The following is a 19,058-nucleotide window of genomic DNA, read 5'->3' on the forward strand; positions in this document are numbered from 1 at the left end:
GCCCTGGCAGAAAGCGCTCTCCCCTCACCATTCCTGTTTTGTGCCTCAACTTCTAAGGAAAAGCCACTTCAGTGATAATTTCCCACTTGTGATAAGTTAAGTGCATCGCTTCCTTTGGAATACATTTTCAGTGCAGTTAAGCTCAGCAGTCCCTTGCCTGTGTGCGCAGTTAAACGCGCTCCTTTGCAGCCTGTTGGGGTGGATGGCATCGCTTTATTCCAGGGCCATTAGTGTCACTTGGCAAAGCAGAACCGGGATTTATTCCGGGCCACCGTTCGTAATTGAGCGAGTTCAGCGCCGGGGATCGGCCCTGGCTGCTGGGAGTGCAGCAGGAGAGCGGGAGCTGCCAGGGGTGGGGAGTTGGGGTGACTTTTGGGTGGCTCAGCCTGGGACTAGGAGGTGACAGAGGAGCATTTTTTTTCTAGAGAGAAGTGCAGAGCAAGGAGAGAGATCCCTGTTCTTTTGGAGGCAGAGAGAGAAATCGACTTCTCCGCACCTCCTCAGATGAGGAGTCCTTGTTTTCCAGGGTTTATGCTGCTCTGTAATGCTTGAGGGGAGAGGATGAGATCATCAGGGAGTTATTTTCTTCTTGTGGCATTTTCCACACCTCTTTTTGAAGCTGCCAGAGCCTGGTCCTGGACTGGGCTGGTGCTCTCCCTGCAGGAGCGAGGATCCTTCCGTAGGCAACCCTGGAAGACTGCCAGGGAAGGGGCGGCTTTCAGTGAGGGCTGTTTGCCTGCTGGCATCCAGGAGCCTCCTGTTCATGAACTTGGGCTTTAGGAATGTTGAAAAAGGAGAAAACCCTGAGGAATAACTGTCCCGCAGTTCCCTGGTGGGATCCATGTCATTTGTAAACCTCCCATGTCCCCACAGAGCTGCCCACAGGCGTTTTGGTGCTGGTGTCACCCTGTCCCCGGTGCTATTAACACTTGTGCAGGTGTGGGCCCGCTGGTGGCCCTTGGAGGCAGCCACAGCCGGGATTAGGGACACGGATCCTGCCGCGCTCTGCGCGCCGCTGCCCTCATTGATGTTTTGTGGCACGCTCTGAGATGGAAGATGCTATAGATGCTCAGAGCCCTGTTGTTAGCAGAGACAATAGGAGGATAAATAGAAAGGCTGGATGAGGCGAGAGCACGGGACTTGGAAAGGTGCTGGTGCTCTGCTGCATTGCAGGGAGATAAAGACTTTTGCAGACGAGCCATCCCTGCCCGCTGCATCGCGATCTGCCCGCTCTGCACCAGCCCCGGGGGCCGGAGCAGGGGTCTCCCGGGACTGTCAGGATGCACACAGAGGTGTTCATGGAATCCGTGCCTGCTCCCTAGCCGGCCTGATGCTCAGTCAGTGGGAGCTCCAGCTCCTTTTGCAGCTCTTCTTCCCTTCCCAGTCCGGTTTCCTCCTGTTTCCTTGGCGTTTGCCAATAACCGTGTCTAAGGCAGCACACTGGGAGTTGTTTGCAGCTCTGTGAATCCCGGGCAGTGAACCAAGGCGGATCTTTTTGAGCCCAGTATTATTATTAATGTAATTAGTGTGAATCATTTGCATGTATAAACTTTCAATTGAGGAGATCAGGTACTTTATAAACATGAGTTAACTCGCACTCCCTGGCAAGGAGGTGCCAGATATCTTTAAAGCCTTGCAGAGGGCAGGAATGAAGGGCAGGAACTTGCATGAGCCAGTGGGAAAGGCAGGACCTCCCAGCCCAGGGCCCTGACTCCCTCTACAACAACTAGCATGGAGCTGTCTGGGCAGGGAAGAGAGGGGGGAAACACAAAGGGGTTTTATTTTTCACTTCTGAGGGTTTCTTTTGACCAGCTCAGTGTTATTTTGAAGAGGCGCTGGGGTGGCAGCTGATCCAAGGGTGTCTCCTCACCCTTTGCCTTGGCTGCTGCAGAGGGGGCGGGAGGAAGGCGCCAGCCCAGCAGGGACCCCCCCCTTTCCTGCCGGACCCCACTGCTGGGTTGATCAGCTCCTGCCTGTCAGGAACCAGGCTCCCATGCAGGGAAGAGGTTTCTTGGTCCTGTGAGCCGCTCCGTGCTGTGAAAACCTCCTCGGGCTGTGTCTTTGGTGGTGTCACATCAGTGGGAGCTCCAGGGATCCCCTCCAGCCAAACTCGCCGTGAGGGTGAGGATGACTGTGCTGGTCCTGGGGAGCAGGTGAGGACAGGAATGCCAAGAACCTGATCACAGCCACTGGCCCCAGCAGGGCTGAGCCTCCAGCCTGCATTAGAGTCCCTGACTGAGCGCTGGGGGCTCGCAGCAGTACCAAACTAGATGTTTTAATTCAACTTCCACTGTGTCTCCTGCAAGGGGCCTGTGACTGGCACATCCCACCCTGCCATCCAAGCTCCATGGCCTGAGCTGGGTGTCCCTGCCCCAGCAGAACTGCTGGAGGAGCACGCGTGTTGTTGTGTGTGTGGGTGCACACGCGTGCTCCTGGTGTGTGCTGGTTGGGGTTGGTGTGCAGGGCAGCACTGGCCAGCCCTGTGGATGTGAGCAGATGGTGCTGCAGGGAGGGTGTGTGAGCAAACGCAGGCTGGGTGTGCACGGAAAGGGAGCAGATGCTGTAAATCCTGCTGGAGAAGGGCTGGACTGGGAGAAATTGCTGGTGCGTGACTTCACCCAATGCAGCAAAGAGAGCGAAACCAGGCTGTGTTGTAACAGCAAGAGGTTAGGCTCAATATTTATTAGTTAAAAAGCTTTCAGACCATGTTCTATGTGATATCCACACCTCAGGCTGTCCATGGCATGGACATCCCAGCCTAATGGGATTCTGGGCAGCGCCTGTCCCAAGGAGCGTGGCAAAATCTGGCCCCAGCTTTCCCTTTGCTCAAGAACTGATGGCCAAAATTCTCTTCTAAACATCATAGGAAAGTCTGTGAGACTGTGCCTGACTGGGATTGAGTTGTTCACAGCCCGGCCTTTAATTAATCCTAATAAATAACAATAAAATGTGATAATCACAGAAATAAATCTGAGATGTGGAGCTCTGCCTCCGGCGGCGGGCTGGTTTAGTTGATCATTTATAGCTCGGCTGACGGTGCAGAGGCAGGAAGGTGATGTCTGGGACATGAGAAGCTGGGGACAAGGCAGGGCCAGAGCATCCTGTCATCCTACCCAGCCTCAGTGGGAGGATCTGCACCCAATCGTAAGATAAACCCCAAATTTATTCCTGACCTCTTTAGCTCACAGCAGACACAAAATGTTGCTGGCGTGGGATTGATTAAAAGTCTGGAAGTGTGTGGGAATGGCTGAGTTAGACTGGGAAGAAAATGAAAAGACATCTGGGGGTGCTTGGTGGTGGGTGACATGGTTTAGGGGTGTGCTTGGCAGTGCTGGGTTAACGCTTGGAATTGATGGTCTTAAAAGGTTTTTTCCAACCTAAAGAATTTGGGTCAAGGCCATTGTGAAACTCCATCAAGTGGCCAGGATTTAGGAAGGTGGCCTCTCTGGAGTGGGCTTGCCATGAAAATTAGGGGGTGGTGGAAGGCAAAATGAGCCTGGGGAGGGTCAGTTTGGTCACAGCCCAGGTTGGGCCTCCACATTTGCTGGGATGAGCCAGGCTCAGCCCCATCCCTGCCTCCCCATGATGGAGCTTGTACCCTGATAATTGCAATGAAAGCAGCAATCAGGTTGGTAATTTTGCTGAGCTCTTTTCAGTTCTAATTAACATTATTCATTTCTTGTGTGTCCTGCTGGGTTGAGACAATCTGTGCTCTCCAGCCCAGCCCTCTGGAACACCAGCAATCTGCATAAGAGGCAACAAAAAAAGTGTTGTGTGCCAATTACTACACTTCAGTAATTAAAAACCTCCTTCCCCCCACTGCCTGCCCACCTCCTCTCCTGTCATTTTTTTTGTGTGCAAACTCGAGGAAGCAAAGAGAGAAATTCAGGAGGGCACGTCACTGCTGGCGTGTGCCATCTGTGTCTGCTCCGGAGGTGCTGGGGGCTGCATGCGGCACGGGTGGGATCAGCGGTCAGGGAACTCGGCACCAGCACCCTGCTGCTTGTTTATTCCTGGTACTTGTTTTTGAGGCTGTTTTGTCCCCACTGGTGGCTTTGTTGGCGTTTTCAGCCCGGCTCATCTTTGTGCTCGCTGGCAGAATCCTCGTGGTGTTGCTCTCCCTCTTCCAGTTTGTCTTTGAGTGCTGTCCCTGCAGCCAGGTGGGATTTTGGCTGCTCGAGCTCAACCCTCAGGCTGCAGAGATGTTTGGGAATGCCATTCTGGGGGAGATTGGGCAGTCCCTAATGATAGGAGAGGGTGGATAACAAAGCCTGGGAGTTTTGACAGATTTGGAAGGGGCAGCGCCAGCCTGTGACCCTTTGCACCCACCACATGTCATTGATCGGGGAGTGCAGGGCAAGGGATGAGCAGGTGGGTGGGGACAGGTGGGGAGGAGAGAGATTCGCAGCTCTCACCTTTGCTCAGTGTGTGTAACTGCCTCAAAATGCCCAAATTCGTGGTCATTTTGAGGTGCCCTCGGAGGCTGCAGGGAGCTGAGGGTCTGGTGCAGCGTGAGGAGCTGCATCTCCATACAAACCATCCCTGCCTGCCCCGGGATGATGTCGCAGTGGTGAGTTGGGCAGCGTTCCCATCTCCCAGAGGAGACACCCCGAGGCTTGGGACTCTGGGTTTATTGGGGAAGAAGCAGCAGAGAGAGGCAGTATCTTCTCTACCTTGTGCTGGCACACAGCAGTTTTATCATCTTCCTGGAGGAGAAGTAGGAGAAGTCCTTGCTGTCTGAGCAGGAGTGGAGCGAGGATTAAGGATCTTGAGAGAGAAAATTACCTCATCTGTGCATAATTGTTTCTAGCTCATCTTTCTGGAGGCAAGCGCTGCTTTCCGGCACCCCAAGGACCTCTCCCTCCCCTCCTTCCCTGGCACATCACGGGGTGAGAGGGAAAGTGAGAGCTTCCAGCGAGGTGAAGGAGGCATCCCAGGGCTTTGCACTTTGCCAGGAGCAGGGTGGGAGGAGGGGAGGCTGTGGGCTCGGCGGTGGCCTTGCTCTCCACCTGCGCCTGGAGCGTGGCTTCCTGCCCAAAGCCAAAGGCTTTCCGCTCGGCTGCCCGTGTGTGGGAGAGGAGCCTTCCCATCCCTGCGCCGGGCTGCTGGGGCGAGGAGCTGCTGGAGGAGGGCAGGAGCAGCAGATGGAGGGGCTGGAAGAGCATCAGGTCGCTGTGACGAGCCTCGGCCACGGGGACCCCGACCGGCACTCGTGTGAGGAGGAGCAGGAGGAGCACAGTGCTTGGAAGCAGCTCAGGAAGGAGCAGAACTGCCAATCCCTAAATAGCCCAGCGCATCCAGAGGTCAAAACACCTCTTTCCCAGGAGCTGCTGCTGTGCTTTATTATATACATATATTTATGTCGGCTCAGGAGCTTTAAGAGGCAGGGAAGAATATAAAGTAACAGCTTGAAGCTTGCCGATCCCAGGGACGGGGAAGCGTGTCTGGGTGATAAGGAGAGATTGTGCCCAGGTGCTGTGAAGGGCGAAAGCACTTATTCCACTGCTGCCTCATGCGTTACCTGAGCCCCGTTGCTTTTCAAAAGCACTTAAATGCCCATATGATAGAGGGAATGCTTGGATTGCGCACTGTCTGGCTCCATTATTATCCAAGGATCTCCAAGCTGATGCATTTCATGAAGAAATGTGGCGTGGAGGAGGAGAGAGGAAATACATATTTTTAGTTCAGCCTGCTTACAGTTCCTCAAGGTAACATCTGCAGAGGGGACTGGTTAAGAAATTCGAGTCACATCTGGTTTCTCATCACCCAGCCCTGGACACCCCTGTGTTTGTGCAGAACCACCACAGGAGCCTATTTCATGGTACCAGAGCCAAACACCAAATAACCACTTCATTTTATCCATGGCCCATAGGTCTGAGCTACCAGCAGAGCTGAGATTTGGAGTTCAATAGACTAAACCCATCCTCTGGGAAGAAATCTCCAGTTTAATTCAACTTCTGCAGCTAAACTCTCAGGCCTTTTACTCAAGTTGTAATGCAGCTGAGAGCAAGAGCCAAGTTCTTGGTGTTCAGCCCATACTGAATCTATTGCTTTTTTTAATGCAGATCATAAAAATCTGCTCGCATTTAATTTATTATTATCGTAATATCATTATGGAACAGTAGTAAAATTGTTTCATTTTTTGGCTGTTTTTCATGCCAGAGAGGGAGGATGGAGCAGGAGCTGGGTACTGGCAAATCAGGGGTGTCCTGTGCTGCAGATAACACATCTCACCTTGGGCAAGTCTCCTCTGTCACCCCAACCCCCAAAAGTTGTGTGTTGAGGCTGGGTGGGTTATTTTGGCTTCTCCTGTAGTCTCAGGCCAAAGAGGTTCCAAAAAGAAGCTGAATGAGGTGAGACATGTTGTCCCCAGGTGGGAACCTGCGTCTTCCCTGGCATCAGTAATGGACACAGGAACAGAATTCTCCCATCATGGAGTCAATAAGGTTGGAAAAGCCTCTAAGATCAGTCCAACCATTCCTCTTTACTGCCAGGTCCTCTGCTAACCCATGTCCCCAAGAGCCACATCCACATGGCTTTTAGATGGTTCTAGTGACTCCAGCACTGCCCTGGGCACCCTGTGACAGGGCTTGGCCTCCCTTTCAGTGAAGAAATATTCCCTAAAATTCAATCTAAACCTTCCTGCTGCAACTTGAAGCTATTTCCTCTTGTCCTATCACTTGTTACCTTGGAGCAAAGGTGAATCCCCACCCAAAGGAGGCTGTAAGGACCCCCAGTAAGGAGACAGCTCACCCAGAGGAAGGACACTCTCCCTAAAGTGTCCAGGACACAGATACACCCATCCTTGCCATTACCTCCCCTGTTAGTGCAGTCTGGCACATGGAGCACATTAAATCCTTTACATTCCTTGAAGTCACCCTGAGTGAGATGTCCCGGAAGCTGCTGGGCTCCCTCTCTGTGCCCCTCAAGTTAATTTGCATCCCAGCCTCTGCACAAGTCATGAAGTAGTTTGGGGAAGGATATAAACAGTGGGTCTTAGCCTGAGTGGTTTCATGCAGGGACATTATGCTCTGGGGCCAGCATCCAGCAAAGCGTGGCTAAATCCCGATGGCTCCATAATCCCAAAATTTCTCACAGAGAAGCAGGGGTTTGGCTGGCTGTGGGGGCTGCAGCTTTCTGATATTTAGAGAAGGTCTTGATGCTTGTCTGGAGATGATTTGTGGCGATGGGAGGATTCAAACCTGGCTCGGGGACATGGGATGGTGGGTTACAGAGCTGGCAGAAACCTTTGGGAGAAGCAAGACTGATCCTAGCTAATGTTGACAGGGAAATAATCTCCTTCAGGATCAAAATAATTTCTGGGTTTGTACTGTTTTGTCTCTGGGGGGAACCCAGGTGCTTATTGAGGCTGAATATAAAGGGTTTCTGCCTCCAGAGCATCCCTGGATAAGTGAAATGCTCAGCTGGGGTGAGTGCACAAGTGAGGGAGGTGCAGCGGTGCAGGTGATGGGTACGGAAGGAAAAGTTGACCGAGGGGACAAATGGTCGGGTGCTCAAGGTTTTCCCTTCAGAGCTGGCTTTCTCCAAAGATGAATTTTCCTTGCCCCTTTGTGAAGCAGCACAAGCTTTCTCAGCACCAGTTTGTGTTTCTTTGTGTGGCTGCAGGGGTGTGAAGGTCTGCAGAGAGAATGGCAGGTGATGGATTTGGGCAGGAAGCAACAACCTGCACCCCCCAAAAAAAAGTGTGGACTCGAGATGGAGCTTTGGGCTCAGCTCTGTCTGGGAGTTAGCAAAAGAATACATTGGAGTGGAGGAATGCAAGGCTGGTACTGGGTGGCTCTGACCTCCCCGCATCTGAAAACTCTGTGGAGCTCTTGGGCAAATCTCCAGAGCCGCTGGTTTAGATGGATATCGGTGCCCTGAGCACCGCAGGGGAAGTGCTGACCTTGTCCTCTTTGGACACTGAAAGCACTTGGTCTCCGAAAGTGCTGCTGACAGCAAAGCTAAAAATAGTGCCAGGAGGACCAGGAGGGAGGGAGGGAGCGCGCCCAAGAGCGGAGCACTGATGGGTCACCTCTCTGCCTCTCCCCAGGTGCTCCGTGGACAACCGGGTGACCCGAGTGGCCTGGCTGAACCGCAGCAGCATCCTCTATGCCGGCAATGACAAGTGGTGCTTGGACCCTCGGGTGGTGCTCCTGGCCAACACCAAAACCCAGTACAGCATCCAGATCCAGGATGTGGACGTGTACGATGAGGGCCCCTACACCTGCTCCGTGCAGACAGACAATCACCCCAAGACATCGCGTGTCCATCTCATCGTGCAAGGTAAGGAGGGAGTTTGTGGAGGGGTTGTGGAGGGGCTTGGGACTTTTCTTTCTGTTCCTTCTGCCTTGGTGCCTTCTCCTCGCATTGCTCATACGCTGAGCACGTGACACAGCTTGGTGCAGGAGCGGAGGCTGATCCACGAGCTTGGATCACCCCAAGCCGGGTAATGAATTTCATGGAATCAGAGAACTTGCTGAGTTGGAAGGGACCCACAAGGATCATGGAGTCCAACTCCTGGCCCTGCACAGCACCATCCCCAAGAGTCACACCACGTGTCCGAGGGTATTTTCCAAATGCTTCTTGAACTCTGTCAGGCTTGGTTTTATCCAGCTTCGCTGACATAATCCCAGGGCTCTGATACAGGCGGCTCTGCCTCCCGACACAGTCACTGGCAAACCCGCGGTGCTGTTTGTTGTCGTCGTTGTTTTTTGATGTTTCTTTGTTTTCCAAGCTGGAGGCAGTGCTTGAAGTAAAACTTGTGTTGGGGGAAAAGAGAGAGCTGGCAGATTTGTGTGCTTTGTGGGGGTGTGTGTATGCCTAGCAACAAATATGTGTTTGTGTGTTGAAATTCCATACTGCTGGAGGAGGAAGAGGAGGAGAAAGGCCAGCACGGGGTGCTGGCGCACTTTTGGTGGCTAAGTGGGTGCCTGCGTGTGCTCTTCAGCAAGTGCGTGAGCGCACACGGCTTCTCGAGAGGGGACACACAGGTCTGGCCACATGTGATGGCCAGGCAGATGGACATTCATGGAAGATAGATCCTGTGTCCATGCGGCAGGACAAGGGAGAGCCTCGTGGAGGGGCACATGGAGCCTGATGAGCTCTTAGCCTGGGGGGAGATTAATGGAAAATTTCTAATCCCTTGCTAGCAACCTTTTTTTTTTTTTTTTCCCTGCTGCTTCTTCTGTGATTTGGCCGCGAGCCCTCTTAACATGACACACCAGCTTGAGTATTGGAATCTCGTCTCGGGCTAATTTTCGAATGCTGATGGGTGTATTGATTTGGAAACAAGCTGGGTTAAAAAGGCATTGGTCTTGTACACAGAGTCGGGTTGAGCTAATCCACCGTCGATATTCCAGGCCTGAGCACTATTGACAGCCTAATGAATAGAAGTGGGGGAAAAAACCCAGACTCAGGGCCTTTATTTTTCCTCTTCCCTCCCTTTTCATTTTCCTTTTCCTCTTCAAGCAATCAAGCTGACTAACCAGAGCCGGACTTTCTCCATCTCCATTAAGCATGGAGGGGAAGCGGATGCATTTCCAGCCCCGGCTCTGGCTGTTTATCTTGCAATCTCTTATTACCTGCCTGAGTTTCTTAAGCCAAAGTCGATCGCCAGCAAGTTCTGAAGTCGCTATCAGATGCTGGGGTGATGCAGGACAATTTCTATCTGTTCTCTTCTGATTCCTGTTTCCTGACCTAAATTTCCTGTATCACCAGACACCCAGGCCCATCCCTCCCGTGTCTTGCTGTATCATTAGGAAGAGATATTTGGGTACTGCAGGAAAAGGTCAGAGCTTAACTCCTTGCAGCAGTTAAGTACGGGATGATTCAGTGATGGGCTCAGTCCTGTAATGTGCTGAAGATCCTCGTGCTGCCGGCAGAAATTCCAGCTCTGGAGAGCGAGCCCCCTCATTTGAGGAGCTGTTCTTTGGCTCACCCAGCCCTTTCTCAGAGCAGGACATGAAAGTGAATTATCATGTCCAATTAAAGGGAAACCTGCCTTAATGACCTCGATGAAAATTGGACTGGGGTGCCAAGATTAACTCTCCTGCCTCGGAAAATGGGCCCTATAAATATGTATTTTGGAATAATCCTGTCCACAGTGACATTCAGCTTGTGGGAACTGGGGCTTATTCCCCCTCCTCGTAAAGCAGGGTGCATCAGCACCAGATTTCAGGGATGTGCCAAGGTCAGCACACGGCCCTGGGACATTTTGCCCCTTCCTGCAGCCTGATAGGAAAGGAGAGGTGATGGGAGGAGGTGGGAAAGGGTGGGTCTCCATTTTAACAGGTTTAGCCAGGAAGAGGGAGGTGTGCAGGCTGCTCTAAGCAGGTCCTGAGTTTTCCCTTGCTCCACCAGGAAAGGGCCTGGGGGCACGGCTCTGGAGACAGGAGCACTCCAACCTCTCAGGATGCAATTAAACCATGCCCCGGGGCAGGTTGTGCTCTCCAAAGGGACTGGCTGCCGGGGAGGGGGTGGGCAGGCAAGGAGCTCTTCCCCTTCCAGCCAGGATTGCAGCAGCCGGCAGGATGGGTGCATATCAGCCAGGCCCAGACACTCTGAGCCTGCATCCCTCCTCCTCCCCAGGTTTGGGGATATCACTGGGAAACAGCCACGGATGGAGACACTCTGAGCCCGTGCCTGCATCCCTCCTGCTCCCCAGGTTGGGGGATATCACTGGGAAACAGCCATGGGTGGATGGCATCTGTGGTTTTGGCCAAGGGCTGCCAGAGGGAAGAAGAGGAAAAAACAGGCAAGGGACAGGGGTGGGAGAAGGATATTCCTTCAGGGTACGAGGGTCAGGAATGATCCCCAAGGGGAGAATCAGCTGGAAACACCTGGAACTGAGGATGGCCACGCTGCAGCAAGGGGTGAGCTGCACATTTATTTCTAGGTTGGCTCTATTGGATGACCGAGATCCCAAAATAAGTGAGGAGAAGGCACCTCAAGAGCTAATTTATCCCGTCCCCCTGCAACCAGGCAGAGACCTCGCTGCCAAGCACATGTGAAAGCTATTCTTGAAAATCTTTAACAAAGCAGGTTCTTCAGTCTCCCCAGACAATCTATTCTACTGCTTTGCTACCTTTTTAATTAGAAAATGTATAGCTAATATCTAACTTAAACCTTCTTTGTTGCAAATGAAGTGGAGTTTTTCTCAGCCTATTCCCAGTGGATGTGGGGAACAATTGATCAGTGTCCTCTGTAATAACCTTTTGCTTTTGGGAAGGTTGTTATCCTGGTACCCCTTAGCCGCCTTCTTTCTGAAACCATCCAAGCTCTGCTTTTCCCACCTTTCCTCATTGGCCGGGCTTTCAGAAACACTTGTCAGTCTTGAAATCCTGGTACAAAAGGGAAAAGGTGATTGCTGCTGATCCAGGAATAGCAGGTCGGTGCCTCTCTGCTAATGTGGGACAAAGGAGCTCCGGAATGAAGACTACAGACCCTTGGCGCGGAATGCACCAAAGTTCAGACCTGCTATTTTGGGGACTGCTCTAAATGGGGTCAGGCTGGTGGTGCCGAGCTGATGTCAGCCAACAACAGAGCTGCCGAGGGGACAAGGAGGTTCTTAGCACCTGGATCTCTCCTGGAAAAATGAACCCAGATTACAGACAGAGCTAAAATGAGCAGTGCAGGGAGCTCGCCTGTCATCAGCAGGGTCTGGAAGGTGCTCCCACTCCTTCAGTACTCTTTCCTTCCTAGAAAGAGTTGCCATAAGATCAGACAAAGCACCAAGAAGCAGCACTGCTCGTGTTTGCAGGACTCTGCCTTGGACCTTGGGGAGAGTGAGATGTTTTGGGAGTAAATCCCAAAGAAAAAAAATCCAAGGAAGCCCCACTTGCAATAGGCAAAGCTGTGAACTGGGAGTGGGGGAGAAACCCCCACTCCACAGTGAGAGAGAGGATTTAGGTCCCACTGACCTCCAAGGAGCAATGCTTTTCATTCCTCTCTTCTCCCGTCTCCCACTCTGGTTTCCTTGGCAAGTCCTACTTCTTGCAGCAGCATCTCGGGTGCAGCCTCCCCCTTCTCCCTGCTCCCTGCAGGACATTTCAGCTATTTAAGCCAATCTCCGGGTTCCTGGGTTTAAAGGAGAGAGGGGAGGTAGGAGGAGAAGGACGATATCTGAAAAGCTGTTATTTGTATTGATAATAAGCCGTCTCCAATGCGTGCCTGCAAAACACTCCCACTGCCTTGTAAGATGCATTAAGGGAAGGTGGCCTTATCTCAGTGCGGGGAAATGGACTTGGGGAAGGAGGCACGGAGCCTGCCAGAGTTTAATCTCACTTAGGCACACGAATTTGCATGATAGAAAATGGTGGAATTTTAGTGCTTAAAAAGAAAGAAAGAAGGAAGGAAAAAAAAAAAAAAAAGGCAAAAGCAGGCAACTGGGGGATATTAGCGCCTTCCCCGCTTCTTTATCACTTTCACTGGCCCTATCTAGCTCTTGCTGTTTTCACTGGAGCAACTAATCACCCCTCCCCTTTTGTTTGGTGTAAATGAGTTTTCCCCACTCCTTCCGGAGCCCAGGTTAATCTTCAAATCCCTGCCTTTGTCTGGGAGTTAATTATCCGCTCGGCGGAGTCGGGGGGCTGCGGACACGGGTGGCGGGGGGCAGAGGTGGCAGTGCCCGTGGCACCTGTCCCCGCATGGGGAGCAGCACTGCTAAGGTCTGTGCCGGCGAGATAAAGCCACCGGTGGGGCTGCGGTGCCCGAGCCGCCTTTGTTCCCACCGCCAAACTCTGCCCGATTAATTTTCTTTGATGCCACAAGCCCCTTTCACTCGTGGCACAGCAAGGAGAACTTTTTTGTTGCTGTGTTGCTGCCTGTGTGCCTGAGAAATGCCTTTGCTGGGAGGAAGGCTCTGTAGTCAGCATCATCTCACCTGTGGGGCTGAGCCTGTGCCACCAATGCCACTGGTTCTGGGAGCAAGGAGGGAAAAGGGATTTGCCCACCAGCAGCAGAGGATGTGGAGACATCGGGTACGTTTGAAGCCATGGGCTGGAGGTTCACACTGGGCAAGATGCTCCCCCTGCTTCTGGCACAGATTTACTCGTGTGTCCACACATTTCCCCCCGTGGGAGCAGCTATTCCATCTAGAAGCCAATGCAGGTTTAGCTAGTAACTCCTAAAAGGCACGGGGGAGTTGGGAGAGCCTCCCCAAAGCGGTGGAGGGGAGGAAACCAGCGGCACGAAATGGAAATCCTCCCTCGCTTCGCCTGCGCTCTCGGCTCCTTTGACTGATGTGCTCCTCTTTTGTTGCTAATCACCGTCCCTCTGTCAAAGCATCCTTGCCTTTTGTATCAGGGCTGTTGTGGAGGACTGGAGGTCTCCCACACGCTCTCACGCACTGGCCTAGTTTTTTGGCTCTTTATCCTCGTTTTGCTCTGCCCTCGGGCGCATCTCCGCAGGTCCCACGTCCATTACTGCCCCTGGATCTCTCCATCTGCCCCACACCCTCGGGTCCCAGCCCTTGCTTCTCTGGGATGTGCTCGTCCGTGTTCCCCTGTGGAGTGGCCTCGTACCCGACCAGGCTCCCTCCAGCCTCCCCAAAGTCACTTGACCTCCTTGCAAATCAGTTTAACATCTGTGAGGCAGAGATAATAATTGTCACCTACTTCACAGGGGGGTTGATGAGGATTAATTCATTAATGTCGACAGAGGTCTTTGAAGATGGAACGCGCTATCTGAGAGCTAAACGTTATTATTAATTAGCAATTATATCGTGGGGTGGGAGCAGGGAGGGAAAAGAGACTCCAGGGTCTGTACTGTGGAAGAGTTTGCTCTGGGCTCACATTCTGCCCTTGCTGCAGCTTCAGGCTGCCCCAGTTTCACGTCCCAGCTGCTGCTGGAAGGAGCTAGGCACGCTGCAGCGCACTGGAGCTGTGTCCCACCATACTGCTCCTTCCTGGAGCTTGTGGATGAGCCCGCTGATGTAAGGAGTGGCATGGATGGGGAGGTGAGCAGTGCTGGAGTGAATTAACATTGTTAGAAGGAAGGCAACTTGGTAATAGGGAGGTAGGGGTGGAGGGAAGGCGTAGAATCCCAGAGTGGTTTGGGTAGGAAGGGACTTTAAAGACCCCCTAGTTCCACCCTCTGCCATGGTCAGGGACACCTCCCACTACCCCAGGTGGCTCCAAGCCCCATCCAACCTGGCCTTGGACACTTCCAGGGATGGGACAGCCACAGCTGCTCTGGGCACTCCCTGCCAGGATCCCACCACCCTCATTGTAAAAGAAGTCTTCATTATATCTGCTCTACATCAACCTTTTTCAATTTCAAACCATTCCCTCAAGGCATCCTCTGGGCTTGCCTGGCACCCCAGTGATGAAGCAGGCTAGGCACTGCCAGAGTCATGGGAGGATGTATCCTGTTCCCAAGGAGAAATAATTGGCAGGAGACTGGAGCAGAGGAGAAGGAAGATCCAGTGATTCACAGGACACACAGACCACTTTAACTTCCTTCCTGTTTTTCTTTCATGCGTGCGCCCAGGCTGTGGCTGATTCCTGTTTGTCTCCCCAGTGAAGTGCTAATGCTGTAGTCCTGTGTGTCACTGGTGTCCCTCAGGCAGTGCTGACAGGGTTCTTTGTGGCCCTCTCCAGATGTCCTGTGCCTCAGTGCTGGCCATTCCCACCTCTGACATCCCTGTGGCTCCGCTATTTCCATCTCCCTGGCTCAGCTGTGTGCGCTTTTGTGGCAACGATGAGAGCTCGGCGGAACTCTCTCTGCTACTCCCTTCAGAGCTGCGGAGGTCACCCTCAGATCACCCCTCTTCTGGAAAACAAGAGTCTGCTCCTCTTTGAGCCTTTCTGAGCACGCGAGCTCCCAGCAGCTCGGTTCACCCAACCTCTCCAAAGGCTTTCATGGAGAGGTCACCCGCCTCACCCGGAGCCATTCAAGAGTGACTCCGCTAATCCCTTCTGTGGAGCGGGTGAATCCGGGAGGCCAGCGGTGCCGGCAGCTCTGCAGGCAGGGAGGACTGGAGCTGCGTGTGGCTCTCCAGATGTGCAGCAAGTCCCCTTTCCTTCCTCATGGATTTACCAGCCAAAGGGAGAGCACCCAGGATGTGCGTCGGGCATCTCCCGCTGCCGCCTGCGGTTTCCCGAGGAGCGTCGTGCGATAAAGCCGGTGGGGGTTTAATGAGGTCACTGCAGTTTAATGTTACTGCAGTAATCTCTTTTGTTTTACTACATTAAAATATTTGTGGTGGAACGGTTGGACCACTGTAATGCGATATCGCTACCTTAATGTTATTGTTGCCATGGCAACACTAATGGCAGCTCAATAACATTATTGCAATTTAATCTTACGACAATAAAATTAAGGGTAGAACAGTGAGACCTCGGCTCCGTAATGTTACTACAGTAACAGCATTGTTATCGTAACCGCGGGAGCGGAGTCAGCCCGCTGTAGTGTAACATCGGTACCGGCGCTTTGTTGTTACTACAGGAGCAAAATCACAGCAGGGGATGAATGGGAGGAGACGTCATCCGGTGCGCCGGTGCTGCCGCTACCCTGGGGCTGTCAGCATGGGGAGGTCATGCTGTAATCCCATCACTTATTCATCTAATTCCTCAATTGTGGTGTTTTTATCGGGGTCTGTCCTCTTCTCCCTCCGTTGCTGGGGCTCTTTGGAGCAGGTCTGTTGTTTTAGTGGCAGTAACTCTGCAGGGAAGGATTTAAAGCACTGCCTCCATCTAGTTCCAGATCCTTCTGGCTGGCGTTTTATAGCATGTGGCTGTTATGGAGTGATAACGTTTTATATTTATATGTCATCTTTCAATGTGAAGGATCCCGGCACAAGCTACAAATTACTGCCGTGCTGCAGGGCCAGGCAGACAACCCAGCAGACGCAGCGTGCCAGAGGAGGGGTTTCATCCAAGGGCACTGATTCCTGCGCAAGTGAGAGTCTCCTTTGCTTAGAGGATTTATCCAGAGTCCCCAGACTTTGTGAGGTGGGGCACGAACCTTTGTGCACCCTAAGCCACGTACCTCGAGAAGCAGGTGCCATCGTTGGCATGGGTATGGGCAAAATTCCTCCTTTCCTGCCTGGCAGCGTTGTATCAGGGCTGGAAAGGCAGCGGGGAGGGGGGACAAAGTTCAGGTGACATCTCTGTGCCGTGCAGGGGCTCGCTGCAGTTTTCTCCAGCCTCCAGGGGAGGGAGGCAGAGCTGCTGATCTGTCTCGAGCATCAAAGAGCTTCCCTCATCCTGCCCAGGCCCAGCGCTCGTGGGGATGCACACTTGCCTTGCCCAGGGACGTGTGCTTTTGGCCGAGGGATATGCCCAGGGATTTATGCTTGTCATGCCCAGGGGTGCACTCTTCCTATGTCTAGTGATTCATGATTGTTTTGCCCAGGTATGAGCTCTGGGATGTGCACTTTGTGCCAAGAGATGCAGGTTTGTTGTGCCCAGGGATGCAGGTTTGCCACGGTCAGGGATGCACTCTTGTTTTCCCCACGGATGTCTGCTTGCTGTGCTCAGAGATGTACACTTGTCACGCCCAGAGGTGCAGTGCTGCCATGCTCGGGGATGTGGGTTTGCTTTGCCCAGGGATGTGTGGTTTGTGCCCAGGGGTGCAGGTTTGCCATTCCCAGGGATGTGCTCCTGCCGTGCCCAGGATTTGTGCTTGCCGTGCTCATTTGCTGTGCCGCCACACCTGCCAGCCCTGCTTAGTGCCCCAATTGCCCACCTGAACTACCCACATCACCTCCTCCTGCTCAGCAGGCAGGAATTTTCCCTCTGCTTTGAGCCCTTGCTCTGCCTCCCAGCTTCTCAGATCTCCATCCCCAGACAGCTCTTTGGTACCTGAATCTGGGGGGGTTGCTTCCCCACTGCGTTCCTCCAGCCCAGCCCCAATCTGGGCCTGCTCAGTGCAGCAGCTGCTCGCCTCCCCTCGTGCCTCAGCGTTTGATCTCTCTCCGTGAGCATTTGGATTCTGACCACCACAGTAATTCCTTGTTTGTCCTTTAATAAAAGACCCGTGAGCTCCCCTTGACACCGGAGCTGGAATCACTGGGACCTGGGGCGTCCTGCGTGCCAGCTCTTTGTGGCAATCTGGTTCCACATCCATCCTGCCAACCCTGCTCCTCCGGGGGTTACGTGTTTGAAAACACGAGCAGCAGCTCATCTCCCATTCACTGTTTTTCTCCATCATTTGCTTTATTAAATATTGATTTTCTGTTGCATTATTAAACCTTAAGTCCTGAGCATAAATTCAGAGTTGATACTTTAATCTGGCTCTTCTTTTTGGCCTTTAGAACTGATTTTTCTGGCCAGTCTCTCCAGAGGCGAGTCCAGAAGCAAAAACCTGTTGCAGAGTCTTCGGCAGTCAGAGGATGAAGCAAAGGGCTCTTCCCAAGGGATTTTTGTCTGTTTGGTGTAGTCTTTGCTATGAAGGTGGCATCCATGGGGATCCTGGCCTGCAATCCTGCACAGACCTCGAGTGAGAGGAGGTTGGGGAGGAATCAGCCAAGCTTTTTCAGAGAATTTTGTGCATTACTGCCGGAAGGATATAGCCCTCTCTTTTTTTGGTAGCACAGAGAGATTGCAATCTGGAATGGGAATTTAGCCTGGAGCCACTGCGTGGGCAGGGTGGCAGTGAGGCATCCAGCCCTCCACGTGCCTGGCTCTTCTCCCTAGGGTTTGCTGCTTTGCTCTGCCAAAATTGCCCTGCTTGGGAGCAGGACTCTGCCGAGGAAGGGAGCACAGATGGCAATGCCTTGTCCTAAATGCGTTCCCACCTCCTGAGTGGTGCTGAACGAATCTGTGCTTTTTTTACCTTACAAATCCTCAGCAGAACCAGAAATGGCCTTGGCCAAAGCTGCAGGCAAAGCCAGAGGAATGCGGGCAGTAGAAAGCCACCAAGAAGCCAGGAGCGGTGCAAGTGGCCACCAGCACATCCTTGATAGCCACAGTGGGTAGCTGTGACCCCCACCGTGATCCCTGCTCTCCTTCCGTTCCCTATCGGAGAGCTGCACGCTGCCAGCTGCTGCCAAACCCCGTGCTGCCAGCAACCAGGTGTCTGAACATGCTTCTAGAGCCAAGAGAGCTCCACAGCCAAAAGGGAGGAGGGGAAAGCAGTGTGGCAGCACCAGCAGGTTCAGGAGGATTTAAAAAAAAATTAAAAAAAATTAAGAAAATTAGAGAAGAAAAAAGGCAGAGGGAGGTTTGCAAACGGCTTTTGGATCCCCCATCCAAACGGGGCATGGAACCTGCGCCTGGCAGCTGCTGTGCTGAGCAGTGATTTAAAAGCAGACTCCAGCAGCAGGGAAAGAGGCAGAGGGGGAAGCAGATGTGAGCACAATGCTGGAGATAAAGGAGAGGCCAAGGGAACAGCTGCCGAAAATCTGCCCGGTCCTGCTGCCTCCGAGGGCCAGAGAACCTCCAGCAAATATCCCCAGGCTTGAGGACAGGCTGGCGGGAAGTCACTGGGAGAATAAAGGGGGAAACTGGGTGAAAAATGTGGGGTTTTTCACACTGTTCTTGCTTGGGTTATGAAGGAGAGGGGGAAGCTGGGAAGAAAGAGCTGCATTGAAACATGGGGAGAGTTGTGATTTTGTTTTCCTTTCTGTTGTGGTGGTGCAGTGGAGAAGAAAGAGATCTAGAAAGACAAGAAGTGGGAAACGGGAAACAAAAAGGCAAGGATCTTTGTAAAAGGTGTGGAAATGTGATTCTTTAAACAAGATATTGAAATTTGGTCTTGAAATATTTCTGGTTTGGGTTTTCTGTGCCTGCTGTGAGACAGCAGTGAAACCCCTTTGTCCTGTCCCTCAGAAAGGAGGTGAATTTGTTCCTTAGTCCATGACTGGATCCCTAGAAGGGATCAACACAGCCCCACTGGGTGCAAAGGACAGGATGGGGAGGTCTTGTTTTAGGTGGATCCATACCCTCAAACGGAAAGAATTTCTTCCCTGTGAGGGTGGGCAGGCTCTGGCACAGGGTGCCCAGAGCAGCTGTGGCTGCCCCTGGATCCCTGGCAGTGCCCAAGGCCAGGCGGGACCGGGCTTGGAGCACCTTGGGACAGTGGAAGGTGTCCCTGCCATGGCAGGGGTTGGAATT

At 52.7% G+C, this 19,058-nt stretch overlaps 1 protein-coding gene across 5 annotated transcripts in view; it reads left to right on the plus strand.

Moving 5' to 3' along the window:
* LOC120762460 (protein CEPU-1) overlaps positions 1-19,058 on the plus strand; it is a 342,700-nt gene that overhangs the window by 284,211 nt on the left and 39,431 nt on the right. For all 5 annotated transcript variants that reach the window (XM_040084887.2, XM_040084890.2, XM_040084889.2 and 2 more), the window contains one exon: positions 8,054-8,286. In XM_040084887.2, coding sequence (XP_039940821.1) covers positions 8,054-8,286 — 233 coding nt within the window. The remainder of the gene's footprint in view (positions 1-8,053; positions 8,287-19,058) is intronic.

Source organism: Hirundo rustica, chromosome 23 (genome assembly GCF_015227805.2).
Source record: "Hirundo rustica isolate bHirRus1 chromosome 23, bHirRus1.pri.v3, whole genome shotgun sequence".
Classification (NCBI taxonomy): domain Eukaryota; kingdom Metazoa; phylum Chordata; class Aves; order Passeriformes; family Hirundinidae; genus Hirundo; species Hirundo rustica.